Source organism: Octodon degus, unplaced genomic scaffold (genome assembly GCF_000260255.1).
Source record: "Octodon degus isolate 3935 unplaced genomic scaffold, OctDeg1.0 scaffold00026, whole genome shotgun sequence".
Taxonomy (NCBI): Eukaryota; Metazoa; Chordata; class Mammalia; order Rodentia; family Octodontidae; genus Octodon; species Octodon degus.
The window spans coordinates 9,653,068-9,656,776 of record NW_004524602.1 but is presented as its reverse complement, the minus strand read 5'-3'; the positions used below and the strand labels follow the sequence as shown (position 1 = coordinate 9,656,776).

General features: G+C 52.9%; 1 protein-coding gene across 2 annotated transcripts; it reads right to left on the bottom strand.

The window, feature by feature from the left end:
- Window positions 1-968: 968 nt before the first annotated feature.
- On the bottom strand, window positions 969-2,273 carry LOC101580837 (pyrroline-5-carboxylate reductase 1, mitochondrial-like). Of its 2 annotated transcripts, XM_012514181.2 has the most exons (2): window positions 1,699-2,273; window positions 969-1,608 (listed from the first exon to the last, which is right to left on the bottom strand). In XM_012514181.2, exons 1-2 carry the CDS (start codon window positions 2,230-2,232, stop codon window positions 1,276-1,278), a joined length of 867 nt encoding a protein of 288 aa, XP_012369635.2. In that variant the 5' UTR covers window positions 2,233-2,273; the 3' UTR covers window positions 969-1,275. The 2 variants fall into 2 exon arrangements, with proteins under 2 accessions (XP_012369635.2, XP_012369634.1); XM_012514180.2 differs by having other exon boundaries at window positions 969-2,273.
- Window positions 2,274-3,709: the final 1,436 nt, after the last annotated feature.

Here is a 3,709-nt window from a genome sequence, read left to right as displayed (position 1 = left end):
AGCTGAGAACATAGCTCGGTGAAAAGGCCCTGGCTCCAGTCTCCAGCACGACCACCAAAGAAAGCTCAGAGCAGGGGTGCCCACGGTGCTAGAGCTTGCCTGGTGCGTGTGAGGCCCTGGGCTTGATTGCCGAGCACCGAAAAATCAGGTCAACTGCACAGGAAAACCAAAGAACTGAGCCGTCTACACAGCCTGTCCACCACCCGGAGCACCCTGTACCTCTCTGAAACTCTTCCTTTTGGGGTGCCTTTTGGAATCAGCTGCAAACATCAGTTCCTTTACCTCAGAACAACAGAAAACCGCTACTGGTTTTTTTTTTCTTTTGACATAATTTAACTCAAAATTTGTTTTTTTGTTGCTTTTATTTATTTGTGTGTGTGTGTGTGTGTGTGTGTGTGTGTGTGTGTGTGTGTGTGGCCAGCTCAGCCCACCAGGGGGCGGGGCTGGCTGGCATGTGGTGCTGGGGGATTGAACCGCGGTCTCTGTGCTTTGCTAAGCTTGTTCTAAGTAGGTGCTTTAGACCACTGAGCCATCTCACCAGCCCAACTTTTTTTTTTTTTTTTGGCGCAACCAGGGATTGAACTCAGGCCCTTGCGCTTGCCAGGGAAGCACTTACTCCACTGAGTCATCTCCCCAGCCCCACTTTTTTTTTTTTTTTCAGAAACCAATTTATTCAACCTAAAGAGTCCAGAAAGATGTGCTAGGAACAACAGCCAGTGGCTTGAATACTCAAGTGTGGAAATGAGCCCTTTTTCCAAATATCCCCTGGGGTCATGGTACCTGGACTGCCAGCAGTGAGCTTGGGCTCCTGGGGCCCACTGGTCCTTACTAGGGAAGTGCCTCTGGTATGTGGCGGATGCCTTCACATTTGTTCTCAGGAAGAAATACAGCCCAAGCCAGCTGACACTAGAGGTGGGGAAGGCCCTTCTACAGGCCTTCGCTCCAGGGGAGCTGGAGGAGAAGGAGGCCCAAGAAGCCAACCCTAGAATGATTGGGCTTGCACTCAGGGACTATAAAGGTCCCCAGGGTATGTCATGTGCCTCTCCCTGACTTCAGCCTCAGCTGTGTGTGGCCCTGGGCTAAGAGAAGAGATACCTTGAGCCGAGAGAGGAGAAGGCAGAGAGCACAGCCAGGTGTGGTGGCACACAGTGTAGTCCTAGCACCGAGGAGCCTGAGCAGGAAGACCACTGAGCCCAGAAGTTGGGTGACATGGTATGACAGCATCTTAGAAGGAAAGCAAGACAAGTGAAGAGAAGAAGCAGGCAGCCAGGCGGGTCAGTCCTGCCCTGCTGGGGCCAGGGTGTGGGCTGATAGCTTGGCATGGCCTGAAGACAGGGAGGTTCCTCCAGTGGAGTCCAGCTTAACCTTGTCCAGGATGGTCTTCTTGATGGCGGCGGGTGAGACTGTCTCCTGGTCAGCCATGGCCTGCAGCTCCCATGCATGGGTACAAGAGGCCTCCACAGCATTGAGGAGCAGGGAGTGGAAGCCCCCACTTTCCAGTACGTGCAGTGCGTGGATAGTGGCCCCACCAGGAGAGCAGACATTGTCCTTCAGCTGGCCTGGGTGCTCCTCTGAGTCCAGTAACCTCTTGGCAGCTCCCAGAAGGGCCTGAGCCCCCAGGAGCACTGCTAGGCGCCTTGGAAGTCCCATCTTCACGCCACCATCAGCCAGGGCATCCAGCGCTGTGGACGCACAGGCAGGGCCGCTGCCGCTGAGCCCCGTAACAGCATCAATCAGGTCGTCCTCAACCTCTGTACAGAAGCCCACGCTGCTCAGCAGTTGTTCCAGGAGCCTGGCATCCCCCTCCTGGGCATGGGTGACCCCCTCCCGCACCACAACCGGGGTGTTGGTCATACAGTGGATGACCTTGGGGGCTGCTCGATATGCTGTCAGCTTCTTCTCAATGGAGTTGATAGTGACACCAGCTGCACAGGACACCACAAGGTGCCTGTCATTGGTGTGAGCGCCAGTCTCATCCAGGATGAAGGGAATGATGTGTGGTTTCACGGCCAGGAAGAGCACATCGCTATACTGAACTGTCTCCTTGTTGTGGGGTGTCAGGTTCACCCCTATCTTCCTGAGGGCAGAAACTGTGGCCAGGTCCGTGTCTGGGGAGCTGGCCATTATCTTGTGAGCGGCCAGGACACCTGCTGCTGTGAAGCCCTTGGCCAGGGCAAAGGCCAGCTGGCCAGCCCCGATAAAGCCCACGCTCATGATGTCTGCAGGCCCCATGCCCACGGCCCTCACAGCTGGCAACGGCTCTCTCCGCAAGGGTCAGCTCCAGTCCCAGAGATCCAGGCCCCGGACCTTCCACCCCAGAACCCCCAGTCTGACCCCATCTAAGATACCGAGGTATTGCTTTTTTGTTGCTTTTTGAGACAGGGTCTCACTATGTAGCTCAGGATAACTTCAAATGTGTAGGTATCCTCTTGTCTCCGCCTCCTGAGTGCTGGGATTACAAGAGTCGCACTCCGAGAAAAACATGCAAATCTTTTTTTTTTTTTTTTTTCCGGTGTGAAAAAACATGCAAATCTTTTTTTTTTTTTTTTTTTTTTTTTTTTAGGGAAGGGTCTACAGGGTGCTCAGGGTCTCACTACTAGATCGGACTCGTAGTGATTGTCCTGTTTACAGCCTCCCAAAAGCTGGGATTACAGGTGCGTCCCACCACGCCCATCCTCAATCGCATCTCAGCATCCCGGGGGCGGGCCGGCACGGAAGGCCCTGTGATCAAACCCCCGGCCCCTGAACCTGCTTGTAGGTGCTTTAATCAGCTGAGCTATGTGGCCGGCGCTTGTTCTTTGTATTTCTGAGACACAGCTCAAGCGGGCTTTCTTGAATTCACTGTGCAGCTCAGGCTGACTGAACTCTCAGTGATCTTCCTGCCTCAGCTTCCTGAGTGCTGGGATTACAAGCATGCAGCACCACACCCAGCTTCTGAGCAAATAATTGAAAAAGAAATGCCCAAAAGATAGTGAGACTTCACGTTTACTAAAGGTAGGAAAAGAAGCAGCCTCTGCACGGAAGGAGACCACTGGAAGGGCTTACAACGCCCGTGAGGTTACTGGCAGCTACTTTGTATCCCCGCCCCACTCTGACGTCAGGCTTTGGCTGTCCTATCAAAATCCTGCTTGATCTCACACCAGATGACTTAAAGATAGCACTTTCTGATTGGTCCCAGTGTCCTGGGTCTCTGCGGTGACTGGCCATGCCTACTTTCTCAGCCAAATGGCCATGGTATAATAAAAACCCGAGTGAAGATATGGATCATGAATATGTTCTTCTCTGTCCTGTGTCAAGCTGATCTCCTTTCTAAGAATTTTTTGGGAGAGTCCTGGAGGTCCCAAGAGTGGATCCATGTTGGCCCATTTCCCTCTGAGCTCTGGCTGCTTGGAAATTCTTAGATCCGACTGGCCTGTTCCTGCAGGCACCGGAACAGAGTTATGAGCTTTGGAGTCTCGCCTTACCCTCTCTTCTCTCTGATTCGCTTTTCTGTTGTTTTAAAATCCTCCTGAATCCATATCCAGCCCTGCGCGCTGGCCCTCAGACCCTGTTTTGGAACGAGCCTGATGGAGCACTACGTAAAGAAATAATCACGTTGGAATTTCCAGGACATTTCCATGATCTGGGGTCCAAAAATGTGAAATTGGGGCTGTTCCAGCACATCTGGAATGAACTGACACCCTGTCCACACAGTAAAGACCTGTGTGGA